General features: G+C 41.5%; 1 protein-coding gene across 2 annotated transcripts in view; it reads left to right on the plus strand.

Annotated features, from left to right (window-relative positions):
• Window positions 1–12,363, plus strand: part of LOC101434015 (low-density lipoprotein receptor-related protein 2-like) — a 122,119-nt gene extending 109,756 nt beyond the window's left edge. For both annotated transcript variants that reach the window (XM_058300682.1, XM_058300683.1), the window contains 11 exons: window positions 174–394; window positions 1,087–1,263; window positions 2,783–2,902; window positions 4,286–4,376; window positions 5,707–5,774; window positions 5,935–6,055; window positions 6,476–6,605; window positions 7,452–7,553; window positions 8,992–9,099; window positions 10,892–10,963; window positions 11,178–12,363. In XM_058300682.1, coding sequence (XP_058156665.1) covers window positions 174–394; window positions 1,087–1,263; window positions 2,783–2,902; window positions 4,286–4,376; window positions 5,707–5,774; window positions 5,935–6,055; window positions 6,476–6,605; window positions 7,452–7,553; window positions 8,992–9,099; window positions 10,892–10,963; window positions 11,178–11,339 — 1,372 coding nt within the window. In that variant the 3' untranslated portion in view covers window positions 11,340–12,363. The remainder of the gene's footprint in view (window positions 1–173; window positions 395–1,086; window positions 1,264–2,782; window positions 2,903–4,285; window positions 4,377–5,706; window positions 5,775–5,934; window positions 6,056–6,475; window positions 6,606–7,451; window positions 7,554–8,991; window positions 9,100–10,891; window positions 10,964–11,177) is intronic.
• The last annotated feature ends 3,221 nt before the right edge of the window (window positions 12,364–15,584 follow it).

The raw sequence follows: 15,584 nt of genomic DNA on the forward strand, positions 1-15,584 counted from the left end.
ACCACAGATGCACTTGCTTGCCCTTTTTTCTCCCCTTCCTTAAGGTATAAAACAGTGTCCCTTAGTAACCAGGTCCCTGCAAAAAACATCTGATGACCCTGTCGGAAGTCAGTACTTTCATGGAGAGGCTCCAGTGAATGAAAGTCTTCAAGGAAAAAACCCTCTTGTTTCAGGCTCATGTACTGGACTGACTGGGGAAGTGAACCTAAACTTGAGCGTGCCTGGATGGATGGGCAGAATCGGGAAGTCCTGGTTTCCACGGATCTTGGATGGCCAACTGGCCTTACTATTGATTTTGTGAACAATGACCGGATCTACTGGACTGATGTCAAGGAGAATGTGATTGAATCCATAAAGCACGAGGGGAGTGATAGGAGGCTCGTTTTCACTGGAGGTTAGAAATGGGTTAACATTTCATGTCTTTCTAGTCTTTTTGTCCATTTTTCTCAAGAAGGAAGCCTATCTTGGGAAGTATTTTACATACGTTTTCTTATATCCCTCTACTCCAGCTCCCAGCTGCTGATTTAGATACACATGTCTCCATTAGCAATATTTTAAGTCTTTTTACCAGCAGATGTTGAAATAAGCAATTTTCCCGTTAGGTTGCTCTGAGGCCTTCATGTGTACATGTGTTCATGTATAGCCATTCATGTGTACAATGTTAATTCACGTATAATCGCTCCTGGAAACGGTAGTTCTTATGTGCTAGATAGCTCATAGTGCACAACTAGAAACCTCTAGAAGGAGAGGAGCATTTTCTTCTCCAGACCTTGCTGAACTATAACAATCGAATACACCTGAACTGCTACTAAAATGTTTCCAAAACTAAAAATCAGCGCCTTAAGTGAGCTAGTCCCCTGAAATTCATTAGACAATATACATTAATCTGTCATCCAGTGCAATGCACTTTCCTGATCATGTATACATAGAGCAGAGTTCCCTGTCAGTCTGCCAGAATTTTCAGGGAATTTCTAGACATTGTTTAGGGATAATTCAAGCAGAATGACAGTTGGCATAAAAGTAGTACTGGGTACTTTCTTTCTCAATAACCTTGTTTTGTTTTCTTTTTCCCCTGTGGATAAGTAGCAAGTAACCCTTATAGTCTGGACCTCTTTGAAAACAAGCTATACTGGGTAGCTAAGGGAAAGGGAGAAGTATGGAAGGCAGATAAATTTGGACAAGAAGAGAAAAAAAAAGTGCTGACAGTGAACCCTTGGCTCACTCAAGTTCGAATCTTTCACCAACACAGATACAATAATTCAGGTAATCACCAACCTTGGAATAAGGTGCTTCTTATTATCTGGACATTTTATTTCAAATTAATGGCTATATTGTTGAAAGATGCATAATAATAGGCTGATTTATGCAGAAAAGGTGTGAGTGCGTGTGTATGTGCATATGTGTTTTAACGATTTTGATCAAATAAAGATAAAATTGGATATCGAATAATATCCACCATCCACAAATGATACGCACCACCTCTGGTAACCACTACTTTTTCCAATTCTGAATTTTCTTATTCTAAGTATTTCTTTTCTTTTAGATTTATTTTTTTATTTATTTCTCTTCCCCGCCCCCCTGCCCCCCCAACATCCCCATGTGTCTGCTCTCTCTGTCCATTCACTGTGTGTTCTTCTGTAACCACTTCTATCCTTATCAGCGGCACCGGGAATCTGTGTTTCTTTTTGTTGCATCATCTTGCTGCATAAGCTCTCCATGTGTGCAGCGCCATTCTTGGGCAGGCTGCACATTCTTTCCCTCTGGGTGGTTCTCCTTATGGGGCGCACTACTGGTGCATGGGGCTCCCCTACGTTGGGGACACCCCAGCGTGGCACGACATTCCTTGTGCGCATCAGCACTGCACATGGGCCAGCTCCATACGGGTCAAGGAGGCCCGGGGTTTGAACCACGGATGTCCCATGTCTACGTGGACACCCTATCCATTGGGCCAAGTTGGCTTCCCAAGTATTTCATATAAGAGAAATTATACTATATTTTTCCTTGGGGCTGGTTTCTTATACTTGAAATCCTTGTTGTAGGCTTAATTCTTAATTTAACATAAGAATCTGTCTTATTTTAGAGCCATGCCTTGTCTATGGCAATATTTTGGATGATGGAGAATCAGGACAAAATATTAGTCTGAAAAGGATTCCAATGTGATCATGATATATACTAAGCTGGGATCCAGAAGAACTCTGTTCCAGATTAATTGAAATCTGAATTTCTCTGGATGGTTTCGATATTATTAAATAGAAAATGGATCAGATTAGCAGCCACAGTTAATCATACCTCTATAAATTCTCTTGCCTTACAAATGAGGAAATTCAAGTCTAGAGAAAGTTCTCCTTAGAGGATTGGAGTGGAAATCACATTCACAGTATTTTACCTTAACATATATTGTCATTATTATTACCTTAACATATATGATATCATTACCTTAATTTGGGAAATGACAACTCTGAATATAGTAGTGGGCTCTGACTCGTTCTTTTGAGCCGTCTCAAGTCAGCCCCCTACCTTCAGAATCTGACAGGGTCATAGAGGAGGTAAATGATGATAAGACGAGATGGGAATGGTGTGGAAAAGGGATGGAGGGTACAGGGAAGGATGGTGCCACTTTGTGGGGTGGCAGGGATGTTAGTGTAGATGAGGGTGTGTTGGGGGTGGCACGTGACCTGGAGGTGTGGGGAGGCTGACTGGGCTCTGCCATCACCAGCTGGCCTGTTAGGGTGGAGCATTCAGGCTTTCCTCGGGACCTAACCACTCTTCTCCTGCTTTCCAGTGCCCAACCCCTGTAAAGGTGTCTGCAGCCACCTCTGCCTCCTGACACCTACTGGATATAGCTGTGCCTGTCCCCAAGGCTCCCACTTCAAAAAGAGGAGCTCCACTGAGTGTGATGCAGGTGGGAGCAGTGCCTGGGCATTCGTGGTGTCTGGGGACCTGGACGGCTCCTCCAGTGGCTCCATGTTGGGCCTTCGCCCTCCTCAGGGGCCGTGTTGCTGGGTCCTTTGCAGTCTAGAGAGAGGATGGCTGGATGGAGCGGGGAGAAATGTGGGAAAGTAGAGTGGGACTCAAACTTCATAGAATTACAGATCCAGTGGCCCTGAATCTATACTGTTGTGTTGGTTTGTAAAGGCATGTAAGTGTGGATTTTTAATAAGATGTCTCTTCCTTTCACTTTCTACTGGAATCCTATTGCTCCAAATTCACCCTGGGGTTTTTCAAAGTGAAGAATCTGTTCCCAAGGTGGGAAGAGTTTATGCAGTGCAGAGGGAAAGGCTAGAGCACGCTCATCGCTGTACTCACATGCTCATGTCAAAGTTGTGACTGCTGTAAAGGGCCACATAATGAAAAAAAGTAATGTTGTTGGCACATGTAAGCTAGAATAAACAAGTGGTCATTCAGTTCTTATCCTGAATGATATGGATCACCTATTCTTGGGCAAGACTGTTTTTAATGTCTTCTAAATTGAGGTGATAAGGATCCCAATGTCATTGGGAAAATACTGGAAAGATATTTTGAGCAAAATAATTTCAAGCTTAAGTATTATGGACAAATCTTAAAAGGTTAAGTGGGATGAGGTGGGGTGAACTAGGCTGGGAGAGGGGTGGCTCCTGGATAGGATGTTCAGGAAGGATCTGTGACATTTGAAATTTGAATATAAGCTCAAATTCACGGACCTAGCCAGGTGGATATCTATATCCCTTTACTACCCATGTAGTAACCATTTATTCAGTGTCTTAGGAATGGCTCCTCAGACATATCCAGGGAGTATGTGGAAGCTGAGAGCTTTGGAAGACATAAAATGAGAAGCTCTCTGTCCAATATCTATCAGTATCTATGTGTCTGTGTCTGTCTGTTGATCAGTTGCTGAAGCTTTTAAGCCTTTAGTTGAAGTTGAGGCATGCCTAACTATTTTGATTTTAACTGGACTCACAGCAGAATTCTGCTTGAGATGATGAGAATGTTAATGTTCAAGATTCTTTTGCCAGATGCCGTCTGGAGTCTAGTACCTCTCACCTGTCCAGTGTTTTAGGGGGAAATGCTACAAACTGGCCCCTTCTTTCCACCTAGTATGTTATTCACAAGACTTTATTATTATTAAGGAAATTCATTTGCCTAATAAGGAAAATGTAGCTTATCACTACTTAAGCTCAGAATGTACCATTTTGACAGGGAGACTAATTAGCCTTTCCCGGCACCCCCACTCAGGCCCTGGGCGTGACCCAAGTTTGCTTGGGTGGGTGTGGCTTCCTAACAAGTGCATGGCTTTCCCTTTCTGCAGCCATCGAACCTCCTCTCCCCATGCCCGCCGCATGCAGGTGTATGTATGGAGGAACTTGCTATTTTGATCAGCATGGCACCCCCAAATGCAAGTAAGTCTGAATGTTGAGGCCAGAGTTGCCTCTTCTGGGGATGTTTGTGACTTTGAGGTAGCCCTACTAATTCACTAATTTTCATATTTGAACCAGCTTGCAGAGAATTAAGGCAGTACTTCTTAAAATATAATATGCACCAGAATCACCTGGCGATCTTGTTCAAATGCAATTCTCCTTCACAGGGATTCTGCAACTCCAAGGCGATGCCACTGAGTTGTGGACCATATTTTGAATGGCATGGAATGTTTCCCTGCTCACCTGGCAATTTTATTAACTGCCGTAAAATTGCAGAGTTGCTTTAGTAAAAAACACTTATGATGTGCAGCATAACTGGGCTAAAGATTTGAGAAGAAGAGGACTCTTTTTTTTTTTGTCTTTTTTTTTTTAATGTTACATTTAAAAGAATATGAGGTCCCCATATACCCCCCACCCCCCTCACCCCATTCCTCCCATATCAAAAACCTTTTTCATCATCATGAGACATCATTGCATTTTGTGAATACATTTTCTTTTAGATTTATTATTTATTTCTCCCCTCTCCTCCCTCCCCACCCCAGTTGTCTGCTCTCTGTGTCCATTTGCTGTGTGTTCTTCTGTGACCACTTCTATCCTTACCAGTGGCACTGGGAATCTGTGTTTCTTTTTGTTGCATCACCTTGTGTCAGCTCTCCGTGTGTGCAGCACTGTTCTTGGGCAGGCTGTACTTTCTTTCATGCTAGGCAGCTCTCCTTACAGGGCGCACTCCTTGTGCATGGGCCTCCCCTACGCAGGGGACACCCCTGCGTGGCAGGGCACTCCTTGGCGTGCATCAGCGCCGCATGTGGGCCAGATCCATACAGGTCAAGGAGGCCCGGGTTTGAACCGTGGACCTCCCATGTGGTAGGTGGATGCCCAATCCATTGGGCCAAGTCTGCTTCTGTGGTGAATACATTTTTGAGCACTGCTGCACCACATGGATAATGGTTTACATTATAGTTTACACTTTCTCAAAGAGGATTCTTGACAAAGGAAGCAAGATAGATACTTTTGAAAAGTTAATAATAGCATATGAAAGGAAAATACACAATCATGTTATCCATTTTTACTTCTAAGGAAGAATTCCAGTTTATTCTATGAGACTACCCTTATAAAGGTCCTTCTATGGAAAGTAAATCTCCTAAGTCAGATTTGTGTTATCTCTTGGCAGAATAAACTAAAGTCACATAGGATACATTGTCTATTCAACATGGGATTTACAGAGTCAAAGCTCTATCTCAGGTTGTGCTTATAAAACTGCAGTGGGGCCTATGAAGGCAATGGCAAGTGAAAGAGTCTCCTTTTGTTTTAGGTGTTCTGATGGCTATACAGGAAGCTACTGTGAAATCGGGCTTTCAAAAGGCATTTCTACAGAAACAAGTAAGATTCAAGAATATCAGCAAACTGGAAATACTCCATGGCCCCCACACCAAATGCTGATCTTCTGTTTAGCCCAATCTTTGAGGAGGACTTCCACCTCTGAGTTTGTTGGCTCTTTTCCTTTTTCGCATATCGATTCATTCCCTTCTCCCCTCGTTAGCAGCCATGGCGACACTATTGACCATCATCGTGATCCTCATTGTTGGAGCATTGGTGATTGCACTATTTTTCCGTTATCGGAGAACCGGTACTCTTTTGCTTTCTCTGCCCAAGCTGCCAAGGTCAGTTTCATATTAGTTTTACCATTAATAATGTACGGTACCTATACTACCTATTCTGTAGGGAAAAAAAAGTAGTGAGGATTTAAAGTCACTTTACATCACAATGTCAATCAGGTGCTTCTCCAAAATCAGAGTGACATCTTATCACATTTTACAGCCAAATCCTTGTGCTCCACTGGTGGGCTTTCATATTACCCTTTGGGTTGATGGGGTATGATCTTTATTCCTGCCCATGCCCAGCTCAGCCTTCTCTTAGATCTCGTGAATTCAGGACTGTGCTCTGTTTCCAGGTATCCAGGGGTGCTTACTACTGTGTAAACTTAGAGTGGGAATTAAGCATGTCATTTAAACAAGATTTAGTAAATGGCTGTGCAAAGGAAAATTTACTCAGAAAAATTTGTTTCAATTACTTCCTTCCAGCCTAAGCAGTCTTGTAAAATCTTCTGAAAATGAAAATGGGGTGACCTTCAGATCAGGGGCAGATGTTACCATGGATATTGGAGTATCTGGTTTGGGGCCTGAAACTGATATTGACAGATCAATGGCTATGGTGAGTGTGGTTTCAAGTGGTTATTGAAGGTTAAATCATTTATTGTTTTTTAAGATAAACATAAAATTTTATAGAGGACAAAATTATCATAGTGAAGAAGGAAATGCAGTGTGCCTCTCATACTGCAGTCTGCACTATACAGGCAAAGCTAGGAGGTATTGGGTACGTTACCCAAATGTATCTTAACAACATTGGTAATAAAATGTAAATTTCCCCCCACACTAATTCAATTGAAGTCATAAACAGTTGAACTAGAATTGAATTGAGGGTTGTGACCATTTTGTTTTTGGAATAGGAATAGAGAAATATGTTTTCCTTAGTATCAAGTTTTTCTAACTAGTTGGTATGGGTCAGCTAGCGCATAAAGGGTACAGAGCTTGATCTCTCTGACTCTCCCTGATTATATCTGTAAAATAGGTTTAACAATGCCTCTTTTTTGGCCAAGCATGTTACTTTACGAGTGCACTAACACTAACACAGTTCTACCACAGAGGGCTTCCATGTAATCAGTATAAGGAAATAATTTTCAGTATTTTTTCTCTCCCTGCCCATTCTCACCTATCTCCCCATTTTCTATTCTTGCTCTTCTTCTAGCAACCCCTCTTTTCTGTTTTGTTCAGATCCAATCTCAAATGAGGTATCTGTAACATAGGACCAGAGAGATTTCAAATTCGAAGTTCCTTGAGGTGATGAGTGATGAGTTATTGGCTTTTTTTTTTTTTTATCCTCAAAGATGTCAACATTTGGGTCAGTTGGGAATAGTGTTATCTCCAGGTGTGAGGAAAGCACCTTCCTTTGTGAATGATCCAGGTCAATAGGTGTGATCTCTCTCCTTTTTTCCCTCAGAGTGAACACTTTGTCATGGAGACAGGGAAGCAGCCTGTGATATTTGAAAACCCAATGTATGCAACCAGAGACAGTGCTGTCAATGTGACTCTGCCAACCCCGGTAAGAAAACATAGTCCTTTTTCTTTTTTTTTCAATTCTTGCTCTTGCTGGTTTTTATTCTATTGAGTATTTGCCCTCTTGCAATTCTCCTAACCTTCCCTCCAAATGGAAGCACAGAGGTCCATTTCTCAACTCCACCTCCTGCAGTGACACGACTGACACAAGTACAGGAGAGCTGAAAACATGATCAGAATCCTGTTTTGCTGCCCTTTTGTTGAGCGTTGACTGCATTCTGTGGCCGGTGGTGAAGAGCCTTTCATTCTGAGGGGTGTAGTCCATTCAGAGGCTTGTCAAACACAGTGCCAGACAAACCACGGGTTCTCCATAAGTATTTGTGAAATGAATGAGTGAAGGAATGATTGTCAGGTCATTATGCAGAGATTTGGAGGGCTGGATACATTCTTAGTTGTTAGTCACCATAATGACAGGACTGTGATTTGAGGTGAGTGAAGAGGGTGAGAGACTGATGGTTGCCCTCCTTAGACTTGTCTTTCCCATACTTTTCTAAACAGTACAGATGTCTCCACAGTTGATAGGTGGATGCCTTTTTAACAAGAGCTAGCAAGGAATGGAAAGAACTTTTCATTAGGCCTGGATCATAGCCCCAAATCCACTTCCAGTGCAGGTCAACTGTCCTGTACCCTCTTTGTCAAAACAGCTGTGACCTCAGTGGCATGCATTTTCATTGTTCCCACCTGCACTCAGAAGATATGTCACCTTTTAATGTAAGATAATTCTTTGTACTGTAGGCACATGATAAATTTTTCATTTCACATTTCATTTGGCATTTTCACTTAAAAATGTATACAAACACATGAACAAATTAGAGAAGAAATGAAATAGTGAATGTAAAAATATAGGGAAAAGAGTGACTTTCTTTTTCATGGTCTTATGAAGGAACCTCCAAATTATATGAATGTTACAGAAGATGTCTAGAGGGCTATTAATTCCATCATGCCCTTTTGCCTTTCAAAAATTTAACCTATTTTGAGCAGTCCTCTGAAATGATTAGTTTTATTCCAAGTATCTAAGGATCTGATTCTCAGTTTACCAATGCATTTGGGGAAATTATTCATGATGGTTTTCTTAGATATGGTCTACCAACATATAGCCAGGTTATATTTTAGCCAAAAATATGGTTATAATAGCAGGAGTAAGAACAGAATAGGAGTGGCTATTAATAAGTGAGATCGTGACCAGTGAGGAGTGTATTTGTCTCCCAGGAATAAGGCTTGAGATCACCCTTCATGCTTGGTGCTCTACAATTGGGGAGAATGGGAGTGGTGTCTAGACCTGAGCCACCAGGTCTATCCCATGTAATAAAAATTCTGCCTGACCAAGTCTGTGGGAGAAGAAGGTGGTAAACAGGACCTACCGAATTAACAGGAAACCTTATTTATTACCAAATTCTGAATAAGGACCCTCTATATCTTCACAGGTGTCTGTATCCAGAAATGTGGATAATCAGAATTATCAAAGTTCCATCGACTTTTCAGAGAGTGCTGCAGAGATGAAACCATCCTCCCCAAGTGCTGGTGGAACTCAGGTAACAGTGGTCGGCTACTGAAGTGATATGAGATTTGGAAAGAACTTTGAAATTGCTGAGCTGGTATTATTAATCCCAGGCAAATTTAAGGGACAGGCTCACCAATCCCAAGACGTGGGATCATAAACACATTTGAATATTGCCTTAGAACATTTTCAACTTTGTTTTCAAGGGACTGAACATTTTCCCCCCTTTAAGCTACATTTTAAAGTGTTTCCCAGAATGAATTTCCAAAATACTTGAATGTCCCATGTTTGGTTTCCCAATTTTGTTTCTTTTCTCAGTGCATTCCAAGTCTAGTTGATCTTCACTCCAAAAAGGTATCCCCCAACCCATGCAGTACAGGGAAATATGGATAGGTGCTGAAACCTCAGACCTGCTCATCAGTTATTGGGAACCAAGTGAACAGCACTGAAAGACTCTAATGAGGGCAGACCTTAGCCAATTGTAGTCTCTTTCTATTTCCTACCTGTCTTTGCTGTACATCAGTTCTTCTTCTTTTTAAAATCAGTCAGGATGGAATCAGTCAGGATAGGATTCTCCAAGTTTGTCCTCCTTGGTAAGTCCAGAAATTATCCAGTGTCCATTGCCACTTGGGCACTAAGAACCGCCAGTGTAAATTAAAGCAGCAGAGGCTCTTAGATAATTAATTTCACCACATGTACCAAGGATACAAGTGATTATCTTGCTATTTTTTTAATATTCTTTTTTCATTATTATTATCTTTTTTAAAAAGATAGTTAATCACACAAAATGTTACATTAAAAAATATAAGAGGTTCTCATATACCCCACTCTGCACACAACCCCCCTTCCTCCCATATCAACAACTTCTTTCATTAGTGTGGTACAGGTTATCTTGCTATTAACTGCTTATTAACTCCAAGTAGCCAGTCCCTACTAAAGCAATGACTTTGAAAGGTTTTGACATTCCCCACTGCAAGTTTCCCAATGCAGGGATTCTGGCAAGAATGCCTTTTCCCCTTGGTGCACCGTGTGTGGAGGTAGGTCCACTAAAATGTGGGCCAATGGCCTCTCCTGGGCTTTCCTGTCCTTTCTGTAGTCATCTGCTCTTCACATATTGGTCACCCCTTCCACAGACCAAGAGGTACTCCATCTTGCCAAAGTAAGTTGTCCTGTTCCCTTGTCTATTGCCAGGCCTCTTACTGGCACATAGCTGTGTACCAGCTCTCAGCAGAGCTGCGGCCAGCGCTGCCACCACGGCCCTCTTCTCAACAAGGAGGACACACCACTGTAGTCCAGGGTGACTTCTCTTTGGGTTCAGAAACTCTTAGGATTAATCACTGACAGTAAGCACACAATAAATGTTTTTGTTAGTGCTATTGTTGTGGTGATTACAGGAAGAAACAATAAGCCTCCGTGAAGGGTTTTTATCTTGAGTTGACCAAAGAAATTAGAGTTAGAATTTGGCCTTTGCCTCCACTTTTCAGGAAGCTTCAAGAAATCTCTTGCCTGTGTGTTTTATTTTCTCTCTCTCTATTGGAAAAGCCAGAGAGATCTGCTTGTCAAAGCTTCCAGATACCATCAGTACAGACTCTGTAACTATAAATTTCAAGTTAAGGCAGGGCTTTGAAATTATAAATTGAGGAGAGCCCAGGGGGTTTCCGTTAGTGTTCAGCGACCATAGAAATAATTAAATGCCTGGCCAGATTACATTGTCCTTCAAGAGAGTAAATTTTTAAACCTAGACAGGGTAAAAGAAGCCCACCCTAAATTTCCATGACTGAAATTCTTTTTCTTTTTTTTTTTTTTTTTTTCATCTTTCCATTTAGGCAACAAAATGGAATTTCTTCAAGCGAAAGCCAAAACAAGATACCAACTTTGAAAATCCTGTCTATGGAGAGGTAATTAAAAATTTTTTTTCTTAGTACAGGCTTTTTTTTTTTTTTTTTTAACAGAAATAACTTATTTGGCTAAATCAGATATACGCTCAGATTACTCTATGCAAACTGGCAAAGATCAGTGTTGGTTTTTTTTTCCTCACACAGAAGTTTCCAATCATGACATGCTTTTTTTTGTTTGTTTTTGTCTTTTTGATGGGTTTTGTTGTGGTCTTAGATGGAGAAGGAGAAAAAAGAAGATGGTGCTACATCACCTCCCCTCTCATCTTCTCTTCCTGCTGAAATTCCTCAGGGTAGAGACCCAACTCGATGCTATTCTGCAACAGAAGACACTTTTATAGACACTGCTACTCTTGTCAGAGAGGACTCGGAGGTATAGCTAGCCAGCTGTTTAGGAAATAGAAACACACTTTTGCACATGTATTTTTTACAATCAGATGGAAAAAAGTCAACGTTTAGTACTCCATAAAAATATATATATATTTTTATGTACACAACACATATATATATATCACCTTTGACCCTTTATTTGGTCAATGGAAACTATTTTGTGTGTCCTTTTTGTTATGTGTGGCATATCATATATTTACAAATAATTATCACGGTATACTACATGTATATCTTTGCACTGAAACTGATGGTAATGCTATAAATACACTGTACATTTGTAAATTTTGGAAAGCTTATAAAGTCATTGAATTTATGAATAAAAGTTTCTGCCCAATTTGTCAGTGATTCAATGAGGAAAACAATTGCCTTGGGGCCTTGTATCATTTCTAAAGAAAGAGCCATTACTCATTTCTTATGGAATTGTCCAGGAAATGTTTCCAAACCTTGCTGTTTTACACATTGGCACTTAATATTCAATATTACATGTTAACCTGATTAATAGCTGTATTTACAGAGAGCAATGCATGTTGGATTGGCATATGAATTTGATGGTCAACACCTCAGATACTGCAGAAGATAGAAAATGCATTTCCTAAGTTGAACACAATTTGAAAGGGAAATTGTTCTTAGCCTTTTTTAGGTCCTTTGGCTTACTAAATCTGTACATTTTTTTATCAGAATGTACTGTACAGTCTAGCTCTTCTTCTGAATATCTGGTATTGTCTCTACAATAGGATTGTTTTGTAGAAAATCTGGGAACCATGGCGGGAATACACAATTTCTATAATAGCGTTCCTGCCTTTCTTTGCTAATACTGCACATTCGTCAAACTATGTGAATGGATGGATGGGTGGATAAATGAAACATACTACTGAGTATTCCTGACTTCTCGAAATACTTGTGGCTCATGTTTTGAATGATTCTTGTAATTACTTTGAAATGTACTTTGATTAGAAAAGGAACTGGAAATGATGCTGCTTAAAAATTTCTAATAAATGTGTATTTTTATCAGACTTCCTTGTGTTCTTCTTAAGCCCTTTGTGCTTTTCAAGTCATTTGTATTTTGCTGTGCTTGGGGTAGGGGTGGGAGGCTGCTAAGTGCTTCAACCATGGCAATGGGAGTTTTTTTGTGCTACTGCTTCCTGGCTGTGAATCCAGAGCATTTTGTTGGAAAATCAACCAGCATCAACATTCATCTTGTTTGTATCCATAATGTTCTGGAAGAAGTGATAGGAAACAAAGCAAACACATCTCCAGAAACGATTAGATGTTATTGAGCTCCACTTACCAAAAATATCACCCGTTGTTGAATGCTGTCCTACTTTATGGGGAAAAAGAGGAAGGAAGGGAACATATCTTATTCTTCTTGTCTTTTTCTGAGATGACAGTTTACCAACCAATTACTTTTAACATAGAAGCTAGGCCATCCTCCTGCTGTTAACCAATATGAGCCTAATGTATTGCTTCTATAAAATGGGGAGGATGGGTGTGAAAGACAACTGTGAAAATGTATGGGTACAATGTATGGCACAAAACAAACCCTCAGTAGATAGTAGCCATGATTATCATTTATTAAGAGTATCAGAAAGGTAAACGGCATCCATGTGTGACTTACATGTGCAAACAGCTGAGAACTACATTATAATTTTAGAGCCTCTTAATTTTTCTTTAAATGGAGGACATTGTAGGGGTGGTGAAGATTTTAAGGATGTGTGTGTCACAAGGCTGGGGTTGAGAGGACAAAATGTTTGGCCTCATTGACTGTCATGTGAAGGTGATGGGGAAGGCAGGGAACCCCCCTGAGATGTAAGATGGGAAAACCAAGACATGGGGAACAGAGCCATGGATGAACTGCTGCTCTCCTAGATTCTTCCAAGATTCCCTTCTTGTCACAACAGCCAAGGGCAGGGAGACTCGTTGGACATTGCACACAATTCCCAGTCTGGCACCTTCACTTACTTTCCCGTGACTCCAGCCCCAACTCCACAGGGCCTTTCTTTAGTCATGTGCTTCCTTGCCAATTTCCCTTAGGCTGATTCTGGCTAAAATTTCCTCTGATTCTGACTGTAATTTCCTTGGGAAACCTTAGGAGCCAGGGGAAATAGGGATCCTGGAAATTCTTGAGCCTTCCCTGGCAGTGAGAAAATGATAGGTTTCTGGCTTTTACTACAAGGACATATAGGGTGTGGGGTTTTTTTGGATTAAGTTTGTATGTTTCCATTTTTGACATCTTCTAGGAATAAAGCAGTTGAGAGGGAAACCTCATTTTTGGAAGATAGGCAACATTGGGTTGTTTTTGGCATAGTGCTTTGCCACACCATTTTCCTAAATTTGGGACCAGATTCATTCAGTGGAGACTTTCTTTGTAGTGCACTAAGTTGTTCCCCTTGTGATTGAGATGGTACCTAGGCTTTGGGCAGGTGTGGGGGTGTGGGGAGGTAGAGAGCCCATTTATCTTTGGCCTTGCAAAGGGCCTTCAGATGGTTGATAAACATACTTGGCTATGTGACCTTGAATAAGATGTTCCACCTCCCTGGAAATCAGTATCTTTATCTGGAGGTTGGATGAGGGTCTCTAAATTCTCCTTTAGCTTTATTTACTTATTTTTAAAAGATTTCTTTATTTTCTTCCCTTCCTCTCCTCCCACCATGCTGTTTTTTGCTCTCTGTGTTGTTTTCTCATTTTCTCTCTTCTAGGATTCATCAGGATTCAGTCCTAGAGACCACTGATAGAGAGAGCGGTCCCCTGTCAATTGTGCCACTCCGTTCCAGGTCTGCTGCCCTTTACCTTGACTCTACCCTTGTCTCTCTTGATACGTTGTCATCTTGCTGAGTGACTCACTTGGGCAGGCACTGGCTCACCACGTGGGCACTTGCAGGGGAACTGGCTTGCCTCATGGGCACGCTTTCTCTTTTTCACCAGGAGGCCCAGGCATCAAAGCCACATCCTGCCATATGGTAGGCGGAAGCTCTATAACTTCAGCCACATCTGCTTCCCTCTCCTTTAGCTTTAAAATGCTGTGGTTCAATAATTTATCACTACTCTAGTCTTCATTTGGAATTTACTTCATTTCAAACCTACCACAGCCATTTTTAGTACGTTCTATGCTTGTCACAGAACTTCAAAGAAGGCAGATGACATTTTTATTGTCAAATGCTGTCTCTAGGTGAGCTATCAGAGACACGCTTTAGAAAATGCTTTTTATGAAGTATCTAAAACCCTGCATGTCAGTTTGAGGGTGGAAAGTTGTCATGAGGAGTTCCATTTTGCAGGAGACCCCTGAAAACATGCTGTATAGGTCCAAGGTTCCAGGGGGCTTTCATGGGCCCTTGGGCCCATATTGAGTTTCCCAAGGATCTGGCTGGCTGGAGAAGCAGGCAGCCTCATGGGAAGGAAAAATGATATCCTGCTGACTTCTGATGGGATCTCTAGATTAGGGAACAAATAAACTTACAAGTAAAATAAATCACAGCTTTCCATTCTTGGGAGGTTGAACTTCGATTTTCAATCATCAATCTGGGATCTGGAGACATTTTAAAATTCCAAGGTGGCCTTGGAATTAATGCCCATCTGACTCCAGACAGGTATAACACTAAGGGTAGAACATATTCTGATTTTGCCCTATCATGGCTTGGAAAATACCTGAGGCATGGTACTGCCTTCTAATCTTCTGACTGTGAGAGGATGGCAGGAAACACTGCTCAGCTCAACCCTGCCCAGCAGGAAGTACCTTAGTAAGCTCCGATGTCAACTTGTGTTACTTCACAGAAGGGGTCAAAGCTATGGTGCTTAGGCAAATGGCCACCAAGCCTTGGTTTAGGAGTCAGATCTTGTATCTTGAACTACAGTTGGAAACCATAGATAGGAGTTGAAATCATGACTTTTCGTAACTAGCTGGTTGACCTTGGACAAGCTGTTGAATTTCTCTGAAGTTCAGTCTCTTTTTTTTTTTTTTAAGATTTATTTTTTATTTAATTCCCCTCCCCTCCCCCGGTTGTCTGTTCTCTGTGTCTTTTTGCTGCGTCTTGTTTCTTTGTCCGCTTCTGTTGTCAGCGGCACGGGAAGTATGGGCGGTGCCATTCCTGGGCAGGCTGTACTTTCTTTCGCGCTGGGCGGTTCTCCTTATGGGTGCACTCCTTGCGCGTGGGGCTCCTCTATGCAGGGGACACCCCTGCGTGGCGCGGCACTCCTTGCGCGCATCAGCACTGCGCATGGGCCAGCTCCACACGGGTCA

The sequence above is a fragment of the Dasypus novemcinctus genome, chromosome 7 (assembly GCF_030445035.2).
Source record: "Dasypus novemcinctus isolate mDasNov1 chromosome 7, mDasNov1.1.hap2, whole genome shotgun sequence".
In the NCBI taxonomy this organism is placed as follows: Eukaryota; Metazoa; Chordata; class Mammalia; order Cingulata; family Dasypodidae; genus Dasypus; species Dasypus novemcinctus.